This window comes from Gekko japonicus, unplaced genomic scaffold, assembly GCF_001447785.1.
Source record: "Gekko japonicus isolate JY-2015 unplaced genomic scaffold, Gekko_japonicus_V1.1 scaffold2089, whole genome shotgun sequence".
Taxonomy (NCBI): domain Eukaryota; kingdom Metazoa; phylum Chordata; class Lepidosauria; order Squamata; family Gekkonidae; genus Gekko; species Gekko japonicus.
This window is the reverse complement of record NW_015160282.1, coordinates 229,032-253,582: the sequence shown is the minus strand read 5'-3', so window position 1 is coordinate 253,582 and position 24,551 is coordinate 229,032. Positions and strand designations below refer to the sequence as shown.

The following is a 24,551-nucleotide window of genomic DNA, read 5'->3' as shown; positions in this document are numbered from 1 at the left end:
AGGGAGGGCAGGAAAGGTTGCCTCAGGGCTTAGTTCTCGTGGCCCTTTCTTACACGCCCAGGGAAATGCCGATCGCCACTCTGGGGTCAGGAAGCGATTCTTCTCCAGGCCAGTTTGGCGGGGGATCCTGGAGGTTTTTTGCCCTCTTTTGGGCATGGAACAGGGGCCACTGTGTGTGCGTGTGTGTGTAGAGGTATTTGTGAATCTCCTGCCTTGTGCAGGGGGTTGGACTAGATGACCCCAGAGGGGGTTGGACTAGATGACCCCAGAGGTCCCTTCCCACTCTATGATGAGTCATTTATTTACAAGACTTATATCCTGCCTTTCTGCCTTAATCAGGGCCATCAGAACAGCTAACAGGTTAAAAACAGACACAACAGATGATACTAATTTTCTGCCCCTCGGGATTTCTCCCCTGCTCTAATCCATCTGATTATATTTTGCATTGTACCTTTTTGTAGAAAAAGCCCAGCAGGAACTCATTCGCATAATAGGCCACACCCAGCAGCAGAAACTCATTAGCATATTAGGCCACACCCCTGACAACACAGCTCATTAGCCTATTAGGCCACACCCCCATGTTACCAGAAGTGTGGTCATCCAGCCACACCCACCTTTTGCTTCTTATTCTGTTTACCTTGTTTGTTGTCCAAACCCAGGGCCTTTTTTTGTAGCAGGGACTCCTTTGCATGTTAGGCCACACACCCCTAATGTAGCCAATCCTAATGAGTTCCTGCTGTTGGGTGTGGCCTGTTATGCTAATGAGTTCCTGCTGGGCGTGGCCAACTTGGGAGCCAGCCGGAACTCCGTTCCTGTGCGTTCCTGCCGAAAAATAGCCCTGTACCTCGGTATCCGGACTCCTTTCTCTGCAGCGCCCCTCTCACCTTCAGACGGGGATAGAAGGGCTTGGGGGTCTCCATTCCTACTTGACTGGAGCCCAGCAGCACCTTGGAGACCAACAAGATTCTTGGTGGACAAGCCTTCCAGAGTCAGAGCTCCATTTGTCAGATACAAGTCGGAATGGAGATAAAGATCCTTATATCCCATTCTGGATATAGGAGGAGGGCTGCAAAGGAGGAGCAGGAGATGCAGGGGTACAATGCGAGAGGTAATCAGCTTGAGTAGAGCAGGGGGGAAATGCTTACCCGGAAAATCTCACTGGTCTCTTAAGGTGCCACTGGACTAGAATCCAGCTCTTATGCATGATAAAAACATACCTTACAAACCATTAAAACCAAACAAAAGGACATGAACAAGTGGCTGTGGCTCAGTGGCAGAGCCTCTGCTCGGCATGCAGGAGGCCCCAGGTTCAATCCCCGGCATCTCCAGTTAAAAAGGGACCAGGCAGCAGGTGATGTGAAAGACCTCAGCCTGAGACCCTGGACAGCTGCTGCCAGTCTGAGTAGACAACACCGACCTTGATGGACCCAGAGTCTGAGCCAAGAGGGTTTTCACCTCGTCTTACAAAGCTGCTGACTCTGGCCTGGATCCTCAGCAACTCAAGCATTTGGGAACATGATAAGCCACTCTCTTAACTACTCACCCCTAAACATAAGAACATAAGAGAAGCCAATGTTGGATCAGGCCAATGGCCCATCCAGTCCAACACTCTGTGTCACACAGTGGCCAAAAAATACCAGGGGCCATCAGGGAGTCCACCAATGGGGCCAGGACACTAGAAGCCCTCCCACTGTTGACCCCCTCAAATACCAAGAAGACAGAGCATCCCTTGCCCCAGACCGAGAGTTCCTATCTATACCTTGTGGCTACTGATCAGTGTAGCCACTGATGAACTTCTGCTCCAGATGCTTATCTAATTCCCTTTTGAAGCCGTCCATGCTTGTAGTCGCCACCACTTCCTGTGGCAGTGAATCCCATGTGTTCATCACTCTTTGGGTGAAGAAGTCCTTCCTTTTATCCGTTCTAACCCGACCGCTCAGCAATTTCATTGAGTGCCCACGAGTTCTTGTACCGTGAGAAAGGGAGAAAAGTACTTCTTTCTCGACCTGCTCTATCCCATGCACAATCTTATAAACCTCAGTAATTGGGGGGGGGGTTTTTCTATTCACCCCTGTCTGCCCCATCGGTGAACGCTTGCCTTAAAACTACCAGCCCTGCTAACAGAGGGAGGTCCTTAGGGTGGGACTAAGCCCATACTTGCCAGCTCTTACCAGAATCGTGGACGTCTTCCCACCTTCCAGAGTAATCTCCAGGTCCGAAAGGGCGGCATCCACTTCGTCCACCTCTTTGTCACTGTTGTTCAAGTGGTTTTCGGAGGACATGATCGACAGCTTGTTGATGTGGTACTGAAGCGAAAGCAGGGGGGAAAGCCAGGAGTCACAAAACAGATAGATGGGGAAAAGCCAACGACGGCCGTGACAGAACTCAGACTTTAGCAAACAGAAGAACATGTGGGTGCAAACCCTAAGGCCCTGACTGACTCTCAAAGTCATACCTCCCCCTCGTGTGGCATGAACCACACCTGGAGAGCAATTACAGGGGAAGGAGGTTTTCTGCCGGGTGTAATCTAGGCCTAACAATGGAGCTGTCTATCAACCAGGACACGGCTGATGCTCAAGATTGCAACACAAAGCATGTCCTTTCTCTCCTTATCACCTGCAGCTCACCTGTTTATGCTGGCGAGGACATAAGATCCTGAAACTCTTTTATTAGGAACCTGGGAGGCCACATGGGACCACACATCCCTGCTACCACATCTACCCATTACAGTTGTTCAAAAGAACACAGGAAGAGTCCGGCTGTATCACACCAGCAGTCATAAGAACATAAGAGACACCAATGTTGGATCAGGCCAATGGCCCATCCAGTCCAACACTCTGTCACACAGTGGCCAGAAATACCAGGTGCCATCAGGAGGTCCACCAGTGGGGCCAGTGGCTAATAGCCACTGATGGACCTCTGCTCCTTATCTAATTCCCTGTTGAAGCCGTCCATGCTTGTAGCCGCCGCCACCTCCTGTGGCAGTGAATTCCATGTGTTAATCACTCTTTGGGTGAAGAAGTACTTCCTTTTCTCCGTTCTACCCCGACCGCTCAGCAATTTCATGGAGTGCCCACGAGTTCTTGTATTGTGAGAAAGGGAGAAAAGTACCTCTTTCTCTGCCTGCTCTATCCCATGCATAATCTTATAAACCTCAATGAGTTCATCCAGTCCAGCATCCGGTCTCACACAGTGGCCAACCAGTTGCACCGGAGGTCCAACAATAGACTAGGGAGGCTGAGGCCTTTCCCTCATATTGCCTCTTGGATTCAGAGAATTAGTGCTTCCGAACATGGAGGTTCCACTTAGTCATCATGGCTAGTAGTCACTGATAGACTTTATCCCCCATGAATCTGTCTAATCCCAAACCTTGCTATGCCTGTGGCCATCTCCAATGCTCCCTCTAAGCTGTGGAGTCTTGCGAGCAAAAATTCTACTTTGTGAGCTACTGGCATTAAAGTTTGTGAGCGAGCGATTTGGCTACTGCATGAATTAGTTTGCTTTGGAGCCATCCTTCCTGAGCTAAGACAAAAATGTGTGAGCTGGAGGCTTAAAAACTGTGAGCTAGCTAAATCACATGCAAAATTTGCGTGAAAATGGGAAGCGGTAATAGAATCCCATCTAATCCACAGTATCATAATTAGTTATTTGTCTGAACAATAAATAATAAAGATGACCAAAAGGCAAACTAACACACTTAGTACAATCTACCCAATATGAATCCCAGTATCTGTCACTTCAGTGTTAAACTAGATAGCTTTTTCAAAACTTTTATGATATTTGGTAGAGTCATTTGGGTGACTATGGAGGTCGCATAATTGTAAGCTTGTAACAGTTGGTTTATATGTGTATTTTTTTTGTATTTATAAAACAAATAAAAATACTTAAAAAAAAAAACCTGTTTTAAAATGTTTCACCGATGGCACTTAACTCCAGCGGCATTAGCTCGCTGTTTTCCTAATTTGTCGGACAGATGCTGGAAGTGCAAAGTGGAAAAGGGGTCCTATTTTCATGCTTGGTGGTCGTGTAGAATAGCACAAAGATACTGGAAAGAAATCTATGGAATCATTGTTCAGATGACTATGTTGAGAATTCCATATGAGCCAGAGGTATTTTTGTTAAATATTATGCCTGATAATATAAAGAAGGCAGATGTACATTTGATTACGCATCTGCTCACGGCAGCTAGGATCCTGTTCGAAAAATACTGGAAACAGGAAGATATACCGTCTAGAGAAGAATTTATAGTTAAATCTATGGAAGTAGCTGAACTGGATAATCTGACAATGAAGCTCCAAGGGAAGGATGATGAGGTTTTTGATAATATCTGGTTAAAACTTTATAGATGGTTAGAAATGAATGTTTAGTTTAATTGATAGGCTCGAAAAATGGAAGGAAGACACTGTTGCAGATATTTAAACTATGTTCATCAACGTCGTCTCCGGATTATATAACAACGTTTCAAAATTGGATCTTCCTCAGGAAATGTTAGAGTGATACAAAAGTTCTCTTGTTCATAAAATGCTTTACAACAAGTCATGAAAGATAATACATTCAGATAGGACACTGATGTCAGTAAATGTTCAGGCTCAAGTATGCTGCTAAGCTTCTAATGGACCCTATGACTTTTGTACTACTCTGACGTTGATGATGTACCTTTGCCCTAGGATTTTCTTATGATTTGTAGGAATTGATTTATTGTGTTGTAGTGCTTTGGACTGTAATACATAGTAAGCATTTTCTTTGCAAGTCTTGTTGACTGCTTGACTTGTGGGTTAGACACTCACAACTGTTTTCTTTATACTTGTTCTCTTATTTCCCAGGGAGCCTTCAAATTGTCCAGAAAGCATTCCTGTAACTCTGCTACTATGAAAAGACATTCTGTGAAAGAGGAATCTAAAGCCGCCTGCGGCCCCTTGTAGTCTCTCCCTGTTTCTTATTCCAGGACAATTATCTTTTTTTATGGCAGTTCCATACCTTCTTTTGATACCAGAAAGTGTGTAATGGGCTATTTAGAAACTAGAGGTAGTAATCAAGTTAACTTCTACAACAATACTGGAGTCAAATTAGAAATGCTGATGCTGGTAATATAATGAACATTCCTGGTAGGCAGCATTCTTAAAAGAAAATGAATTCAGGGTACAACATCAGAAGAGACCTGCTGGATCAGGCCCGTGGTCCACCTAGCCAAGCATCCTGTCTCATGCAGTGGCCAACACGTTCCTCTGGAGGGCCAACAATAGGCCATGGAGAATGACGTCTTCCCCTGATGTTACCTCCTGGCACTGGGATTCAGAGGTTTACTGCCTTTGAATGTGAAGGTTTCCTTTAGTCACCATGGCTAGAAGCCACTGGTAGACCTCACCTCCATGAATCTGTCTAATCCCTTTTTAAAACCATCCATGCTTGTGGCCATCATGACATCCTCTGGCAGCAAATCCCACATTTTAATCACTCTCTGTGCAAAGAAGTATTTCCTTTTGTCCAGGGTATTTTTTGTAGAAAAAGCCCAGCAGGAACTCATTAGCATAACAGGCCACACCCAACAGCAGGAACTCATTAGCATATTAGGCCACACCCCGACAGCACCACTCATTAGCATATTAGGCTGCACCCCCATGTTACCAGAAGTGTGGTCATCCAGCCACACCCACCTTTTGCTTGTTATTCTGTTTACCTTGTTTGTTGTCAAAACCCAGGGCCTTTTTTTGTAGCAGGAACTCCTTTGCATGTTAGGCCACACGCCCCTAATGTAGCCAGTCCTAATGCGTTTCTGCTGTTGGGTGTGGCCTGTTATGCTAATGAGTTCCTGCTGGGCGTGGCCAACTTGGGAGCCAGCCGGAACTCCGTTCCTGTGCGTTCCTGCCCAAAAATAGCCCTGCTTTTGTCCGTCCTGAACCTACTGCCCATCAGCTCCACTGGATGCCCTTGAGTTCTAGTATTTTGGGAAAGGGAGAAAAAAACTGTAATGGACAGAAAGGCCAAGTGAAAGACCTTGAGTCCACGTCAGACGCAATCATTTTTGAGATAGCAGTGTGCGTTTCTAAGCACTATATCTGTGTGGCAGATACGGCACATAAAACAGCACACAAAAAAGAAAAGAAAAAGAAATGCATACATATATATTCGGTAAACCCAGGGATTAACTCCAGCTGCTTAAGAGGCTCGGTGCCAAGACTTCGTGGTTCGGTAACCCTAGCATACTTCTCATTTGTTTAAAAGCCAACCCAAAACGAAAGATGGATAACAGTTTGTGAAAAAAAAGTAATCCAAATTCCTTCGCATGAGACATAGTAAGAGGCAATCTATTTCAAATTACCTAAAAAGGTTCAAACAGACTCTGCCGGGTGGGGAAACAAGCCAAGTTTTGTCAGAACAAAACGTTCTGGCTCCCGGAGGAATACGGGGCAAGGCTTTCGAACGCTCCGAGTGCAATACGCTGAGAACTCCAACACTTTCTGTGGACTCCGTATGAAAATACGGCCAAACATTATTTGTTCCCAAGAGGCTTTAAGGAGTCTGGATCTCCGGCCTCTCCACTCACCTGCAGAGCTGCGAACATCATCATCTCCTCTTCCGTGCACTCTATTTCTTCCAAAAGAATGGCCCATTTCGACTGTTCGTAGAGCTGGTTGATTCTGATTGCATCGTACTGTGGAGGCATAATCAAAGCAATGGGTACAGCATCCCACCTAAGGAAGGATCCCATCTATGCCCATTTGCAACTGAAAAATCACAATGAATGAGTTATGAGGAGGAGGAGGATTTATACCTTGCCCTTCACTACCCGAAGGAGTCTCAGAGCGGCTTACAATCCCTTCCCCTCAACAGACATCCTGTGAGGTAGGTGGGGCTGAGTGAGAGAACTGCCCTTGAGAGAACAGCTCTGAAAGAACTTATGACTGATCCAAGGTCACACCAGCAGCTGCATGTGGAGGAGTGGGAAATCAAACTTGGTTCTCCCAGATAAGAGTCCGCACTCTTAACCACTACACCGAACTGGTGTTGGATAAGACCAATGGCCCATCCAGTTCAAACTCTCCGTGTCACATAGTGGCCAAAACCCAGGTGCCATCAGGAGGTCCACCAGCAGGGCCAGAACTCCAGGACCCCTGCCACTGTGGCCCCCCAAGCACCAATGATACAGAGCATCGCTGCCCCAGGCAGAATGATCCATCTATATGGCTAATAGCCACTGATGGACCTCTATATGTTTATCCATTAGTTTCTATTAGTTAGCTCAAGTCTGTATGAACCTGAAATACCCCAGTTTCACTTGCTAGAGCCTTTGCCCCAAATCATATGGCTAGTGATGACTTCCTGCCTAGCCGGATGTAGTAAATCTACAGACTTACAGTTAATTGATCAGAAATTAGCATTACTGCTATAATACAGACACCAACACCATAAAAATTTACATGGCCCAAAGTGCTAAAGGCTGCAAAGCAGAACCTCTGGTACATTTGGACTTTTTCTTATCAAGAATGCCTGCCTAATCAGAACTGTCCCCAGATACCTCATCAATTGGTAGGGTGGAGAAGAAGAGCTGCTTGTGTTTATGGGGTTAAAGAGCTGCTTGTGTTTACGGGGTTTTTCTTCATCATCATTGCTTCATTACAGTTCGTACCCAGCACAAAACAGTCCAGATATATCAAAAACTGGATATCAAAATGTAACTACAATAATATGAAATTTAGATACTAATGTAGAGACAGAACAACACTGAAACATTTACAAATAATTAGAATGAAATATCATACAATCAATATCTATACCTTTACATACTGTTTATGAATTCTGTAAGCCGCTGCTAAAACTTTTGCACACGCCAACATGATCTCTGGGTTAGAATCTGATAGAAGCATATTGCTTATTGCAGTATTCGAGAAACCTGAAAATCTTTCCTGTATAGGCTGAATAAATCTAGCTCGTATTTGACTGCAATACCCACAACTAAGCAGAACATGTGTGATCGTATCCACTTCTGTTTATGGGGTTAAGAGCAATCAAATCTGTCTTGTGTGTCATGCCTGTGTTAATTCCACCCACGCAAGGGGACTGGCACCTCGCTCAGTACTCCAGTTCATGCCCACTAAACGAAAATACCTGTTGTTTACCTAACACTGCTTCTAGCACTGGCATTCAGAAGTTTGCAAGTTCTGAATACGGAAGCCCTCTTAAGTCACCGCGGTTAGTCGCCATGAGTCTCCGTCTAATCCACTTTTGAAGCCGTGTATGCCCACAGCCATACTGTATCCACATAAAGTGAATTTTACCCTTTAATTACTTATTGAGTCAAGTAGGACACAGGCACACATGAACGCACAAGAAGCTGCCTTTATACTGAATCGGACATTTGGTCCATCGAGGTCAGTATGGTCTACTCAGACTGGCAGTGGCTCTCCAGGGTCTCAGGCAGAGGTCCTTCCCATCACCTCCTGCCTGGTCCTTTTAGCTGGAGGTGCCGGGGACTGGACCTGGGACCTTCTGCATGCCAAGCAGATGCTCTTCCACTGAGCCATAGCCCCCCTTCTCCATGGCTCTCCAGGGTCTCAGGCAGAGGTCTTTCCCATCACCTACTTTTAGCTGGAGGTGCCGGGGACTGGACCTGGGACCTTCTACATGCCAAGCAGACGCTTTACCCCTGAGTCATGGCCCCTTCTGGTACTTCCTTTTGTTCCCCTTGAATCTGCCACAAAATCAATTTCAAAGGGTCTCCCCCCAAGTTCTAGTGTTACGGGAGATGGAGAATAAGTTCTCTCTAATCCATTTTCTCTATCTCATGCACACTTTTACAAACCTCTGTCACATCCCCCTTTGTTTTTTCCCCCTATACTGAAAAGCCTCAGACACTTTAGCCTCTCACAAGAACACATGAAGCTGCCTTATACTGAGTCAGACCCTCGGTCCATCCAAGTCAGCATTGTCTACTCAGACCGGAAGCTGCTCTCCAGAGTCTCAGAGGTCTTTCACATCACCTCCTACCGGATCCTTTTAACTGTAGATGCTTGGGATCGAACCTGGGACCTTCTGCGTGCCAAGCAGAGGCTCTGCCACTGAGCCGCAGCCTTGCGGAGCCTTTCCTACAACACCTTAGTCATCTCGGTTGCCCTTCTCTGCATGTTCTCTGGCTCTCCAATGTCTTTTTCAAGTCACAGCCATCAGAACGGCACACCGTGTTCCAAATGAGGCCGCACTATAAGCTCCGTGCAAAGTGGCAGCACTTAAGAGGCAGAACGCATTCAATTCCCTCATCCAGCAGGAAGCACGGAAAGTCAGGGAGGCGGAACTACTGTGGGATGCAGAACGCTTCGAAACCTTCCGCCGAACTGCCCTTATCAGTGTGCACAACAAGCACGCTTCAGTCAGGGGTCATTTTGTAGAAAAGCTCATTAGCATAACTTGTTTGCATATGCCACACCCCACACTTTCCCTCACCTCTCCCGAGTTTCTCCACAGTAGCGGAGAAGCTCAGATAGGGAAGGGAGGGGGAGGAGGCATGCTTCCGTGCCTGCCCGTCCCTTTTCCAGCCAGCCCGCCGCAGCTGGAGAAGCAAAGGGGAAGGCATGTTTAAAATGCCTTTCTTTCCCTCCCCGATATTGGGGAGGGAAAGAAAGGCATTTAAACCCAACAACTGACTGGCGGTTGGGCTTGTTACTGCCGGAACACCGTTCCGGCTCATTCCGCCTGGAAATGACCCCTGACACTTCTAATGAAAATACTATTGTGTCTTTTTTCATATGTGCATGTGTGTGTGCATGTGTGTGCACCTGGAAGTCATGGCGACCTCTGGTGACTGACCCCTACTGGGGGCCTGGAGGATATTCAGAGAGGTGGCTGAGTAAAGCCTGCCCCCGCCTCCCGACTGCTGGTATTCCAAGGAGGTCTCCCATCCAATTCCTTGCTCGGGTCGGCCCTGCTTAGCTTCCGAGATCTGATGAGATTGGGCTTGCCCGGGCTATCCCGGTCAGGGCCTGTTGTGTCTGTTTAGCACGCTAACAGTGAGGTCAGCATGGCTGGCACCAGTGTTCCCTCTAAGCTGAGTGAGTGTGAGCTAGCTCACAGTTTTTTCGCCTCCGGCTCACACATTTTTGTCTTAGCTCGGGAAGGATGGCTCCAGAGCAAACAAATTTATGCAGTATAGCCAAATCGCTCACTCACAACTTTATTGCCAGTAGCCCACAAAGGAGAATTTTTGCTCACAAGACTCCACAGCTTAGAGGGAGCATTGGCTGCCACAGACTAACACAGCTTAACCTCGCTGGGATTGGCAGGCACAGTCGCGTACCTTAGGATTCAGATCGAAGAAGCTGTAGTACTTGAACCGGAGAAGTAAGGCTTCGTTCTCTTTCACCTCTTGCTCCATCAGCGACCTCGAAGAGTCCAACCACCTGCCAATCATTTGCACATCATGTCAAACAGCTGCTCTCTTATAGCCATTATGAGACAACAAAAGGTGGGATATAAATTTTGGGCAATAAAAATAAATAAAAATATGAACTGCTTTTAAAAAAGCATAAAAACCTACCCTTGGTTGATCTTGGCCTTATCCAGAAGTGTCTGTGGCTTATACATTTTTGCCAGAATTTCTGGAGAGGTGATTGGCTGGCTGACGGCAAGAATGCCTGGATTCCCTTCTGATAATGCGCTGTCTCCGAACCACGCTGAAGTTGGTGATAAAGGGCTTCCATCGTGAGAATCGTAAGTTGGCGTCATGGTTTTGCTATAAAGTCCTGGGCTTGAATAAATGCTCCCTAATTGGTTAGAAGAATAAATGCATATCGTTAATGTTCAGTGTTTGCGGTCATCCAGCACAGAGCAAGTATTACTAGAGGGCCAAACAACAATTCAACATTGTTATAGAAAATTGCAAAAAATAAGAAAACAATTCAAAATTTCATGGTGGCAACTTGCATTCCTCATATCTGACTCTCCGTTTCCCGTGAAATGTTTGAGAAGGGGGCTTGCATTTCCAGATGACCACTGGAGTTCACGGTAAGAAGATTGGCAAGCCGTGATTTCACATACCACATAAGAAACAGGGACTCACAAGCACGGACGACTTGAAATCCTGCAACCCACACAACTGAGGTAATACCCAAATCAACTCTTTGTATGTTTTAATGACACTGGATAATGATTCTAAATATTTACCCAACGGAAAAGAAGTCTTGAAACCTTTGCTCCCATACCTTAATAGCAGTTTCTACAGTGTCCAAAATCACTGTGGGTTCTAGTAGGGGGGCAAAGCAACTGAGAATATCTTGCGGCATAAGATTTTTCAGTTTCATGGGTTAGCGAGAAAGAGAAAAGCAGTCACAGACACGTCACAGGAGACAAGAAGTTCTGTTTGTGAAGCTCACCTTTCACGGGTCCGATGTAAAGAACATCAGAGCCTACAGAGAAGGAAAGAAAGGAGAAAAGAGGAGACAAAGAGAGAAATGGAAGTAAGTGACAGAGGTGAAATAAAGGCAAAGAGAAGATAATCCAGGGTGCAGTCCAGCATACAGTATGTGCAAATCCTTCATGCGGCACACTGCATGCCTTCATTCTTCTAAGTGCCCAGTGAAGCAGCCAGCTGTATACTGTGTTGAAACTGGCAGGAGATGGGGGGGGGGGGGGGGGGAGAGAGACAGGTACTTACTGGAAGGCAGTTGTCGCCATGTGATGACATCACTTCCGACACAGCTTGGAAGAGCTACCAACGCACTGGGATGACACTCTAGCATTTGCCTCAAAACTCTATGGAGCTTCTGAGTGAGTGCTAGAGCATCATCCCGGCGCAATGCTGACACTTCCGGGTCGCTCCAGAAGCGACATCATTGTGCAGAAGTGAAGATTTTCGCCACCCCCCTTGCCCCATTTTGCCAGCCTGCTTCCGACCCACTGGCCACATGAGCGTCAGCAGGGCTACTTTTGGGCAGTAATGCACAGGAACAGAGTTCCGGCTGGCTCCCAAGCTGGCCACGCCCAGCAGGAACTCATTAGCATAATAGGCCACACCCAACAGCAGAAACTCATTAGGATTGGCTGCAGTAGGGGTGTGTGGCCCAACATGCAAAGGAGTTCCTGCTACAAAAAAAGGCCCTGGGTTTTGACAACAAACAAGGTAAACAGAATAACAAGCAAAAGGTGGGTGTGGCTGGATAACCACACTTCTGGTAATGTGGGGGTGTGGCCTAATGTGCAAATGAGCTGTGCTGTCAGGGGTGTGGCCCAATATGCTAATGAGTTCCTGCTGTTGGGTGTGGCCTATTATGCTAATGAGTTCCTGCTGGGCCTTTTCTACAAAAAGAGCCCTGATGCGTCAGCAAGCACTGGCAGCAATTACTAGGAGTCTGCCCACCACAAGTGGGCACTCAGGCCCAGTTAAAAGCCGAAAGAATGACTCATCAGTGGCCAGAAACTGTGGTGCCTATGGGGCACCATACATTAACAGGAAAAAAAACAACACTCTGAACATAACTAGTCTTACATTTTATTAAACTTCAGCTTATTTACCCATCCCAGCCAGGAAAAGAAAAGCTTCATGTCAAATCAGTTTTTTTTTTTACTGGGCAGTTAGGGAAGAACACTGCAGGAAAGTAATTTTTGCAGTTAAGGATGAAAAGGGTAGAAAAATCACAGAACAGGAAGAGGGAAAGGGTTTTTTCTTTAAAAAATAACGTCTGATAGATGCTTATTTCTAAAGGCTTAAAATGCTTATTTCTAAATATTTACTTGAAAGGAAGATGATTTTTTTAAACCCTTTTTTGGACTTTTTAAAGGGGGGGGTCATCTTCCACTCTGCTATACACATCTGCTGAGTGCTGTTAATGTAGAGACAGTGGTATGCAATGGTCCCTCTCTGTGGAGTCTTGTGAACAAAAATTCTACTTTGTGAGCTCCTGGCATTCAAGTTGTGAGCCAGCGACTTAGCTGCTGCATAAATTAGCTTACTCTGGAGCCCTCCTTCCTGAGCTGAGACAAGAATGTGTGAGCCGGAGGCTAAAAAACCTGTGAGCTAGCTCACACTAACTCAGCTTAGAAGGAACACTGGTGGTGTGTGAGGGGGGTGATGCAAAAGGAGGTGAATGGTGCTGCACTCAGGGCTCCTTTTGTAGCCGGAACTCCTTTGCGTATTAGGAGGCACACCCAGAGCTCTTCTTACAGGGGCTGCTGTAAGCTCTTGGAGGATTGGCTACATTAGGGGGGTGTCGCCTAATACGCAAGGAGTTCCGGCTACAAAAAGAGCCCTGCCAAACTCATTCACCAGTGGAGAGGGGTGGCACCGACAACAAGTTTAGAGGAAAGAAAGGAAGAGCTGGGTAGAGTCAATGACTTCGGAAACTCAGCAGTGGATGCTTTGTTGTTTGAAGATTTTAAGTGCTGATTTGGATACCTTCTTGCTGGGGATATTATAGCTGGAGTTCCTGCATTGGCAGAGGGTTGGACTTGAGGACTTCAGTAGTTCCTTCCAGCTCCGAGACTGAATAAATAAAATGTGGAATTCGCTGCCAAAGGATGGCCACAGGAATAAACATCTTTAGAGGGGGATTAGATAGATTCATGGAGGACAAGTCCATCAATGGCAAATAGCCCTGGTGACTGAGGGGAACTTCCACATTCAGAGGCACTACGCCTCTGAATCCTAGAGCCAGGAAGCAACATCAGGGGAAGGCCTTGGCCTCTGTGCTGTGTTGTTGGCCCTCCAGAGGAACTGGTTGGCCACTGTGTGAGACAGGATGCTGGACTAGAGGGACTCTCGTTGGTCTGATCCAGCAGGGCTCTTTTGATGTTCTTATGAAGGCCTTGGCCTCTCTGCCCTGTTGTTAGCCCTCCAGAGGAACTGGTTGGCCACTGTGTGAGACAGGATGCTGGACTAGATGGACCACTGGTCTGATCCCGCAGGGCTCTTCTGATGTTCTTATGAAGGCCTCGGCCTCTGTGCCCTGTTGCTGGCCATCCAGAGGAACTGGTTGGCCACTGTGTGAGACAGGACGCTGGGCTAGAGGGACCACTGGTCAGATCCAGCAGGGTTCTTCTGATGTTCTTATGAAGGCCTCAGCCTCTATCCCGTTGCTGGCTGTCCAGAGGAACTGGTTGGCCACTGTGTGAGGCAGGATGCTGGACTGGATGGACCACTGAGCTGATCCAGCAGGGCCTCTTGTGATGCTCTTATATTCTTAAAATCCCTTTGCAAATGGTAAAAAGTGGTAGGAACGGTGTGGATGGAATTGCTCCTCTACTAGAACTGACTGACCCACATTTCTGGCTCAGAATTTTACTCCGCAGTGGCATTTGCATCTTCCCTCGTGCTTCAGGCAGGAGTCATCTAATAGCTCAGCCCTTTCTTTTTAAATTCCAGGAGAAGAATAAAACCCTCCAAACCTGCAGGTTTACAGCAATTTAACCCAACACTAGCTATAGCTGTTCTGAGTTAGTGGACATTGTAGACGCTTTAGGATAATGGCGTCCCTACCGGATTGGTGACATAACAGTCCCTTGGGAAAGTGTGGCTTCCTAATTTACAGAAAGCATTTGGGGGTGGGGTGGGGCTAACAGTGCATGGACAAGAGAGTTCTACCTTTCTAAGCCCATGGATGTCAATGGATTTACAAGGGTGTTAATTCTGTTTCGGATTGCATTGCCACCTGGCCAGTCATCATCTTAGCCTTTGTCTCCAGTGCTGGGGTGTTAACAAAGCCAGTCTCTTCCCTTTTTAAAATTTGAAACAGCAGGATCCTGTACCGCTTGCAAAGTGCTACAACGCAAAGAGATTCAAAAAGTCAAAGTAATTATTTTCTTCCGCAGTCTATACTGTTTCTTGGGTAGAGGCCATGGCTCAGTGGCTGAGCCGCTGGTTGGCATGCAGAAGGTCCCAGGTTCAATCCCCGGCATCTCCAGTTAAAAGGACCAGGCAGGAGGTGATGGGAAAGACCTCAGCCTGAGACCCTGGAGAACTGTAAAGAGGGGCCGTGGCTCAGTGGAAGAGCCGCTGGTTGGCATGCAGAAGGTCCCAGGTTCAATCCCCGGCATCTCCAGTTAAAAGGACCAGGCAGGAGGTGATGGGAAAGACCTCAGCTTGAGATCCTAGAGAGCGGCTGCCAGTCTGAGTAGACAAGACTGATGGACCAAGGGTCTGATTCAGTACAAGGCAGCTTCACGAGAGGGGCTGTGGCTCAGTGGTAGAGCACCTGCTTGGCATGCAGAAGGTCTCAGGTTCAATCCCTGGCATCTCATAAGAACATAAGAGAAGCCAATGTTGGATCACACGGTGGCCAAAAATACCAGGTGCCATCAGGAGGTCCAGCAGTGGGGCCAGGACACCAGAAGCCCTCCCACTGTTGCCCCCCACTCCCAAGCACCAAGAATACAGAGCTTCCCTTGCCCCAGACCGAGAGTTCCTATCTGTACCTTGTGGCTAATAGCCACCAATGGACCTCTGCTCTTAACATAAAAACATAAGAGAAGCCAATGTTGGATCAGGCCAATGGCCCATCCAGCCCAACACTCTGTGTCACACAGTGGCCAAGAATACCAAGGGCCCTCAGGAGGTCCAGCAGTGGGGCCAGGACACCAGAAGCCCTCCCACTATTGCCCCCTCCCCCCAAGCACCAAGAAGACAGAGCATCCCTTGCCCCAGACTGAGAGTTCCTATCTATATCTTGTGGCTAAGAGCCACTGATGGACCTCTGCTCCATATGCTTATCTAATTCGCCCCCCAGTTACAAGGACCAGGCAGTAGGTGATGGGAAAGACCTCAGCCTGAGACCCTGGAGAGCGGCTGCCAGTCTGAGCAGGCAATACTGATGGACCAAGGGTCTGATGCAGTACAAGGCAGCTTCATGTGTTCATATTTCATACTGATTACTATTCAATTTAAAAAAAAACCCTTTACACTGCTACCTTCTTTTAGGAGGGGACATTTTAAATTCAGGGTTGTCTTCGTTCAGAGGACATACAGTAATGTCTTTCTACCAAAAGCCATCCCCATCAAATCTGCATGACGTGCATGACACTACCACCACATGACAAGCGAACCACGTCGGAGACAAGAAGCCTCGGGGGAAAAAAACCCCAGTGTGCTCACTGCTTTCACTTTTCCACCAGAAGACTGAGCATTTCACAAACCTTACCCACGAAAACTGAGACATGAGAAGCGAGTATCAGAACCAGACTTAAAATAAATGGCTGTAACATGGGTGGTTTTTTTGCTTCCTTGGCTGAACTTCCAGAGACACACAGGCCACTTGGTTTTCAGCACAGTGTGTGGTTCCCCATCCTCCAAATGAACGCTTCTTAAAATAGTTCATGGGAGCTGAAAACCCGCGTGCTCTTTGTGGCGAGCTGTGCATAACCTTTCGCTATGCATGTGTGGCAAGGTTCATTCTTTACATATTTGTTTTCACCACCATCCCCACATGACATTAACAAAATTGACTAGAAGACAGACTATTTCTTTCAGAGGGACAAGGGGGGGGGATCCTCAAGGGACCGATTCAGATCCCTTTGTTTATTTGTGTCTTGCTTCACTCAAGAGCACCTATTTCAACATATCCAAAACAAAGCCAGTGTGGAAAATGTTTTCGAAAAGTCCAGATTTCTCACTGCTCTCTTGCCTCGAAAGACTATTCCAACACTAATACTACCATTAAGCCTTTCTTAAATAAAGAAATATGTTCTGTTTGCTATAGGGAATCCGGGGGGTTTACCGAGAGCCGAGGCGGAAATTCGAAATTCTTCTACGTATCGCTGAGAAAGGGCTGCCATATTTCTGATCTGCTTAATCTTGGGTTGTCCCAATTAGCTGCAGGGCCCTTGCTAAGGTTGCAATTCCTAACGTACGGCCACACCACAAAAACAAGGAATCAAGATTAGCCCAACAAGGATCGTGTTCTTCATTATGTTTACTGGCCAGTTAAGAGAGCAATTGGGTGGAAGATGCCGATAAGAGTGTCCTGTCCCTTGGCAAATATCCCTTCCCCTCGCAAACAACATCAGATGATTTTCACGAGGTATTTGCTGTTTACGTTCAGTGTAAGAAACTACATCGTGCAAAGACAAGTCATTCCTGATTAACCGTGAGCAGTCTATTCCTGGCTGGTTTGAAGCGTCCCTGAGAACGAAGACATGCAAAACAGAAAAGCAAACGCTGGCAGGAGGTTTTGCTAAAATGTGGATGACCACAAGGACAAATAAGATGGGGGTGGGGGAGAGGGAGAGGGCGAAATGATGAAAGAAACAGCAAACGGCTTAAACGGAATTTATTTAAAAGGAGAACATGAGCTGCGTCGTCATTTCTCTTAAAATATCACCATAAATTCATTACTGCAGCTCTCCCAATATGCAAAATACTGTACCCTTCCCCCAACAACCATAATATTAGTCAGTCACTATTGCGCCCATTTAACAGAGGGTGAAGAAGAGACCAGCCAAGGCCATCTGCAGACACAGAACCGCTGTAGTTTCAGGTGGGTGGCCACACTGGTCAGCGACAAAAGAGCGGATTCGAGTCCAGCAGCATCCTAGACACCAACCAGATTTCCAGGGTGTGAGTTTTTGAGAGCCAAAGCTCCCTTTCTCAGATAGTCTCAAAACTTTCTCCCTTGGAAGTCTTGTTAGGCTTTCAAGCGCTGCTGGACTGAGAACGGCTACCGTCTTTACAACTACAAATCCTTCGCCTACAGTACGGGAGGCTTTCCTGTCATGGATTCACTTGTATGTGCAGAATTGCTCTCAGCATTTATTTTATTAGATTTATATACTGCCCTCCCCAATGGGCTCAGGGTGGTGTACAACAGTTAAGATACAATTAAAACAATATTAAAATAACAATTTACACATTAAATCGTAAGATGTCGTTGTTGTTCAGTCACACAGTCGAGTCCGACTCTTCGCGACCCCATGGACCAGATCACGCCCGGCCTTTCAGTCTTCCGCCGTCCTCTGAAATTGGCTCAACTTCATGTTCGTTGCATCTATGACACTGTCTAACCATCTCATCCTTTGCCATCCCCGTCTTCTTTGACCTTCAATCTTTCCTAGCATCAGGGTCTTCTTCTCCAGTGAGTGCTCCCTTCTCATTGGGTGGCCAAAGTATTGCAGCTTCAGTTTCATTATCTGGCCTTCCAGGGAACAGTCAGGGTTGATTACTTTTAGGATTAACTGATTTGATCTTCTTGTAGTCCAAGGTATCGTAAGATAAAAGGTAAAGGTTCCCTTGCTCGAAAGCCAGTCGAGTCCGACTCTAGGGTTGCAGCGCTCATCTCCGTTTCAAAGCCAGCACTGTCCGAAGACGTTTCCGTGGTCATGTGGCCAGCATGATTAAACAGCAAGGCGCACGGAATGCTGTTACCTTCCCACCGAAGTGGTACCTATTTATCTACTTGCAATTTCTTGCTTTCGAACTGCTAGGTTGGCAGGAGCTGGAACTAGAGACGGAAGCTCACTCCGTCATGCGGCAACTCGGGTCTTGAACTGCTCAACTACCGACCTTCCACAGCCTGCAGTTCAGCGTCTTAACCACTTGAGCCACCACAGCTCCAATCGTAAGATACCGTGTAATTATAAAAATTGTCAGAGGGTTACTCAAAATCAGGCCACAGATGGACAATTGGCCTGAAGAACTGGGCAGAAAACGTTAGGGCCAGAGAAGTTGGAGGGAAGGAAAAGAGGGACGTCCGCTGCCTCAACCAAATGCCCAGTGGAAGAGATCCGTCTCGCAGGCCCTGCGGAACTGCAATAAGTCCCGCAGGGCCCTGATCTCACACGGGGGCTCATTCCACCAGGCAGGGGCAGCCCTGGGCCTGGTGGAGGCAAGTCGGACGTCCCTGGGGCCGGGGACCACTAACAGATGTTGATGTGTGGACCTCAGTATCTTCCGGGGCTCATGTGGGGAGAGGCGGCCTCGTAGGTATGCTGGCCCCTGGCTGTATAAGGGCTTTAAAGGTAAGCACAAGCACAAACCCTTGGGTGGCTCAAATCCAACCTTGGAAATAGGGTCACAAAAATGTTTAGCTCACAAAAAAGTCTGGATAGATCCAGGGGGTCAGCCCTGTTGATCTGAAGCAGTTGAACAATGGCACCTTTAAGGTCAACAAAGGTTTATTCAAGGTATGAGCTTTCGTGTGCAAGGCACACTTTCCCCAAAAAACTTTTTTCAAAGTCTGGACTCGTTCACCCAACCCAACGTGCCTCTTTCTGCCCTCATCTGTGGCACCCAGCTGCTTTCTAGTTACAAATGCTTTCCTACCTAGCTGCCTGGAGAAGGTTTGCTTGCAAGAGGTGAGTGGCTATTTGCACACCTATTTTAAGCATACTCCTTATACGGGAGAGTCCAATGCCTACCATGAAGGAACGATTTAAAAGGGGGACAACGAGGCTGTGCACCTCTTAGGACATGTATTTGATCTGCACTTTGGCAGGCAGAAAAGCTTTTGATTTAAATGACTGCTCTCCTTTTGAAAGACCTGCAGGATTTTCTGTGGGACTCAGCGCGGCGCCTGAAGGACGGTCTGACTGCAACAAAACCCGAAGGACAAGGGCAGCTGGAATCCAACCACCCGTAAACAAGGCACTCCAGAATCCTAGGGCAGCCAGCTGTTTCGGCAGAGCCATCTCGCGCGGTCCACACTAAGGACACGAGGGAGCTAATCTACTGAGCACTGCTGATGCACGGTCTCAGTTTCTTTCAGTGGAATAGGTGCAGGAGGCAGCACTTAATGGTTTGTAGTCAAACGGACAAATAAGATGTTTAAATTAAAAAACCCGCTTCCAAGACACTCCTTTGCTTGACATGTGTCGTTCTCCCCTCCATATCTCCACTGCACAAAAGGAAGGCTCTCTCCTCCTAGCAAATCCCTTTTAAGCAATGCATCGATGTACACAATGCCTCAACAACAAAGAAAAATAGGACAGGGTGTCAAAAATGCGGCCCAGGGGCCGGATCAGGCCCCCCCCCCGCGCAGGGCCCGGATCTCCTCCGGGAGCTCCTTCCACCAGGTAGGAGCCGCCACCGAAAATGCCCTAGTCCTGGTCACAGCAGGTGGTCTTCTGCTGAAGTACTAACCGGGGCCCACGCTGCTTAGCTTCTGGGATCCAATGGCTATAACAATCTACGTATTTCAAGCGCGGGGTGTCGATGGGAGGTATGGAAAATAAAAAAGTAACCCAGGGCAGATAAGAAGAAACATGGGCAAAAAAGGCAGGCTCTTTACCAAAATTTACTGCTCTTGGATAACCGTGGGCTTTTTCGGTACTTTTCACCGCTTTGTGTTACCTTTGTGTGAATTTGTCATTCAAATGAGGGGAGTTTTACGTTCGTGCCCGGCCCTCTGGAGAACTAGGTAACTGAACATCAGAACAAAAAAGGTGATTTACACTTTCAGCACCAGACATGGGTGCCAGAACGCTGGGAGCCATTTCTCAGCTGCAAAGAGGCGGCGGCAGGAGCAAGGAATGCTCACATCCAATGCTCCCTCTAAGCTGTGGAGTGTCTTGTGAGCAAAAATTCTACTTTGTGAGCTACTGATATTAACGTTGTGAGCTAGAGATCTGGCTACTGCATAAATTAGTTTGCTCTGGAGCCCCATCCTTCCTGGGCTGAGAAAAAAAAATGTGTGAACTGGAGGCTAAAAAACTCCCTTGGTGTGTGGATGGAAGCAACGGCCGGGATGGGGAGTCAAGTCAACTGAGACGTTCTCTTTTGTGGCTTTTAGAGAGAAAACTAGACTTATCTGGGAGCTACACCACTGTATCTTTTAAAATTATATATATGTTGGGATCCCAGATCACCGCAGACTGTGACTGCAGCCATGAAATTAAAAGACGCCTGCTCCTTGGGAGGAAAGCGATGGCGAACCTAAACAGCATGATGAAAAGTAGAGACATCACCCTGCCAACAAAAGTCCGCATGGTCAAAGCAATGGTATTCCCAGTAGTCATGTATGGCTGCGAGAGTTGGACCATAAGGAAGGCCGAGCGCCGAAGAATAGATTCTTTTGAACTATGGTGCTGGAGAAGACTCTTGAGAGTCCCTTGGACTGCAAGAAGAACAAATCAGTCAATCCTCAAAGAAATCAACCCTGACTGTTCCCTGGAAGGCCAGATAATGAGACTGAAGCTCAAATACTTTGGCCACCCAATGAGAAGGGAGCACTCACTGGAGAAGACCCTGATGCTGGGAAAGATTGAAGGTCAAAGAAGACGGGGACGGCAAAGGATGAGATGGTCAGACAGTGTCAGCGATGCAACGAACATGAAATTGAGCCAACTTCGGAGGACGGCGGAAGACAGGAGAGCCTGGCGGGAGATTGTCCATGGGGTCGCGAAGAGTCGGACTCGACTGTGCGACTGAACAACAAAAAAGGAAAACAGTTGCAGGAGGCTACGACTGAGAGTGCACCAACAGTTGGCAGGCTGTGGATGTTTAACTGTTCTTTCCCAACCCCTGCCCAGAGAACTGTTCTCCAAAAGAAAAGCAATGAGAATTTGTATCCTGCCCCTGTGGAAAAGGCTGAGCAGCTCCTCACTCTCACAACTCCCTTTTCCCCCGATTGCAGCCTTTTGTGGCTGCTTTCCACAGACTGCTATCCGTTTATCGCCTGTGTGACACCTGCAGTGTGATCCTAAACCAGAGTTACACGCTTCTGTGTCCATTTAAGTCAATGGCTTATACGGCTGCGAGCTCTGCTTAGGACATCAATGCTTTCTCTAAGCTGTGGAGTCTTGTGAGCCAAAATTCTACTCCGTGAGCCACTGGATTTAAAGTTGTGAGCGAGTGAGTTGGCTACTGCATACATTCGTTTGCCCTGGAGTCATCCTTCCTGAGGGAAGACCAACAAAAAAAATGTGTGAGCCAGAGGCTAAAAAAACTGTGAGCTAGCTCACACTAACTCAGCTTAGAGGGAACACTGGACTCCACCTGCTAGTCCATCTCTTCCCTGGCACTTTGCTGAACACCTAATCACAGCACAGCAAGTCCCACACTGAACTCCTCAAAGTGTGTTTGTCATGAAACCGTGCCAAGGACCACATCCTTAAAGCTAATACACATTTCGTAACTTTTTTTTTAAGCCCTAATAAGCATCTAATTGGCTTCTCATTTTTTTTTTTTGGGGGGGGGGAGAGGCACGCTTAACAAAGCAATTTGCTGGCTTATTTATAATTCTGGGCCTTGTGTGGAAGAATGCCAAGGGCGAGGGAGGGTGGGCTACAAACAGAGATGGCTTCGCTGCTCCCTCCCTGGAACAACAGCTGATCTGATCTTTAAAAACAGGCTGATAAAGAATGCGTCCAAGTACTGAGCAGTGAGGGATAGGGAAGAGGCTGAGGCTCTGCTTGCTGGATCTTCGTGTAGACTGCAGCTTCGTGTTGAGAAATCCAAACCCCCGGTTATCTGCGCACTTTAAGATAAAGCGAGGACTTTACTTGAGGAGGTCAAAGAATCCGAGGAATTAGCACGCGATCTAACAGAACCCCGAACACGAACACAGAGCAGAGGACATTCGCTCTGCATACCGTCAGACAAGGATGGAGAACTTGCTCCCTGACACTTACAGAATTTCTTGTCCTTGCCGCTGGTTATGAGGTAGCAGCCCAAGACTCTTTTTTTTTTAAAAAATAATCTGTCCAGCAGTGTTCCCTCTAAGCTGAGTCAGTGTGAGCTAGCTCACAGTTTTTTTAGCCTCTGGCTCACACATTTTTGTCTTAGCTCAGGGAGGAGGGCTCCAGAACAAATTAATTAATGCAGTAGCTGAATCGCTCGCTCACAACTTTAATGCCAGTAGCTCAGAAAGTAGAAATTTTGCTCATAAAACTCCACAGCTTAGAGGGAGCATTGCTGTCCAGTTCTCAGGCCTGCAGCTGTTTCGCAGATCTAACAAAGTCCCTGCATGACGAATTTTTTTTCCCTTTTACAAGAACGGATGCAATTTTTTTCACATTTAAAGTCTGCATTCTCCATAACAGCCCCACTCTGGAATAAGTGCAGAACAGCCAGCAAACCAGAACTGGGTGGCCAACATGCATGTAAGAACCAATTATGCAATTCAGCAAACTGCACAGAACGCAGACCCGTAAATAACCTACCACCCTGCTTCATAACACATTTTTGGCTCAGGAATCAGGGGTGGACGAGTCGTTTCTTCCCCCTCTTCCAATTACGTGCATCAGGTCTTGGGAGTGTACGTGATTTTGAAATAAATTATTGCACCGGAATTAAAGCAGGTAAAAAAGTTCATGACCTTAAATTTTAATCGGAGGAAAAGACAGATCACTGGCAGGAAACTCTTTTAAAGCCGGCTCCTGTTTTTTATTCAGCAAAGCCTGATCAGGAAGTGAATGGAGTTTTCCCATATTCCTCTCCGCTCCTGCAGTGCCTGCCTTATTTTTTTTAATTTAGAACAAGGGTCCACAACATGGTGCCTGTGGGCACCTTTCTTGGTGCCTGCCAAATGTTTTTCAGGAAGTGGGTGGGGCCAAGTAAGGCTTTTGTCCAGCGAGGCTTCAGATTGGCCTTGCAGGTTTTTTAAAAAAATGTTGCTTTGACAGCAGCTGCCACCACAGCACAAGAATCTGCACTGCGTTACTGAAATTAAGCTGTGGCAAGCCTTTTGTTCCTGGCTCCGCCTCCTGTGACAGTCATTTTGTTGCTGTGCCCATCATGCTGAACAAGCATGGACGGCTTCAAAAGGGAATTAGATGGGCATATGGAGCAGAGGTCCATCAGTGGCTATTAGCCACAAGGTATAGATAGGGACTCTGGGGCAAGCGATGCTCTGTCTTCTTGGTGCTTGGGGGGGGGTGTCAACAGTGGGAGGGCTTTTAATGTCCTGGCCCCACTGCTGGACCTCCTGAGGGCCCCTGGTATTTCTGGCCACTGTGTGACACAGAGTGTTGGACTGGATGGGCCATTGGCCTGATCCAACATGGGCTTCTCTCATGTTCTTATAGGAACTCTCGGTCTGGGGCAAGGGATGCTCTGTATTCTTGGTGCTTGGGGGGGGTCAACAGTGGGAGGGCTTCTGGTGTCCTGGCCCCACTGCTGGACCTCCTGATGGCACCTGGTATTTTTGGCCACTGTGTGACAGAGTGTTGGACTGGATGGGCCTTTGGCCTGATCCAACATTGGCATCTCTTATGTTCTTATGCTGTCTCAGAATTCCAAATGTGTTCACAGGCTCAAATAGGTTGGGGACTCCTGATCTAGGAAATACTTGAGCTGGGGGGGCTGGGGGGGAGGAAGAAGAGAAGGAGAAGGGGGAGGAAGAGGAAGAGGAAGAGGAAGAGGAGGAGATTGGATTTATACCACACCCTTCACTCAGAGTCTCATAGTAGCTTACAATCTCCTTCCCCTCCCCACAACAGACACCCTGTGAGGTAGGTGGGGCCGAGAGAGCTCTGAGAGAACGGCTCCTGAGAGAACAGCTCTGAAACAACTTATTATGACTGACCCAGGGTCACACCAGTAGCCACCTGCGGAGGAGTGGGGGAATCAAACCCAGTTCTCCCAGATTAGTCCACACTCCTAACCACTACACCAAACTGGCTCTCTTGTATAACTAATAAAG

General features: G+C 47.4%; 1 protein-coding gene across 4 annotated transcripts in view; it reads right to left on the bottom strand.

The window, feature by feature from the left end:
• Nucleotides 1–24,551, bottom strand: part of FERMT2 (fermitin family member 2) — a 170,082-nt gene that overhangs the window by 41,490 nt on the left and 104,041 nt on the right. For 2 of the 4 annotated variants that reach the window (XM_015415522.1, XM_015415531.1), the window contains exons 4-8: nt 11,364–11,396; nt 10,529–10,754; nt 10,289–10,391; nt 6,545–6,652; nt 2,172–2,306 (exon numbers count right to left, since the gene is read on the bottom strand). In XM_015415522.1, the coding sequence (XP_015271008.1) occupies nt 2,172–2,306; nt 6,545–6,652; nt 10,289–10,391; nt 10,529–10,754; nt 11,364–11,396 (605 nt within the window). The remainder of the gene's footprint in view (nt 1–2,171; nt 2,307–6,544; nt 6,653–10,288; nt 10,392–10,528; nt 10,755–11,363; nt 11,397–24,551) is intronic. The other 2 variants (XM_015415539.1, XM_015415547.1) reach the window with 1 other exon arrangement.